Source organism: Eimeria mitis, genomic scaffold, assembly GCF_000499745.2.
Source record: "Eimeria mitis Houghton genomic scaffold, Emh_scaff2739, whole genome shotgun sequence".
Lineage (NCBI taxonomy): Eukaryota > Apicomplexa > Conoidasida > Eucoccidiorida > Eimeriidae > Eimeria > Eimeria mitis.
Window position 1 is genome coordinate 6,276 of NW_013571084.1, and position 221 is coordinate 6,496.

The window sequence follows — 221 nt, forward strand, 5'->3', positions numbered from 1 at the left end:
GGTAGCACCGAAAGCAGCAGATGCAGCAGCAGCAGCAGCAGCAGCTGACGTAGACTTGAGGAAGGAAGCAGCGAAAGAGATGCCCCGCAGCAGCAAAGGCGAAGGTGTTGCTGCTGCAGCAGCAGCCGGTGGATCTGGCAGCAGCAGGATACAGCAGCAGCAGCAGCAGCAGCAGAGGCCTCACCAAGAGCACCAACAGGGACAGGCTGAAGCAGCCCAAG

The 221-nt window shown here is 60.6% G+C and overlaps 1 protein-coding gene across 1 annotated transcript in view; it reads left to right on the forward strand.

The window, feature by feature from the left end:
- Window positions 1-79: 79 nt before the first annotated feature.
- The window catches only part of EMH_0058070 (patatin-like phospholipase domain-containing protein, putative), a gene marked incomplete at both ends in the record, with an annotated part of 1,093 nt that continues 951 nt past the window's right edge, over window positions 80-221 (forward strand). Inside the window, one exon of the mRNA XM_013497536.1 lies at window positions 80-219. Coding sequence (XP_013352990.1) covers window positions 80-219 — 140 coding nt within the window. The remainder of the gene's footprint in view (window positions 220-221) is intronic.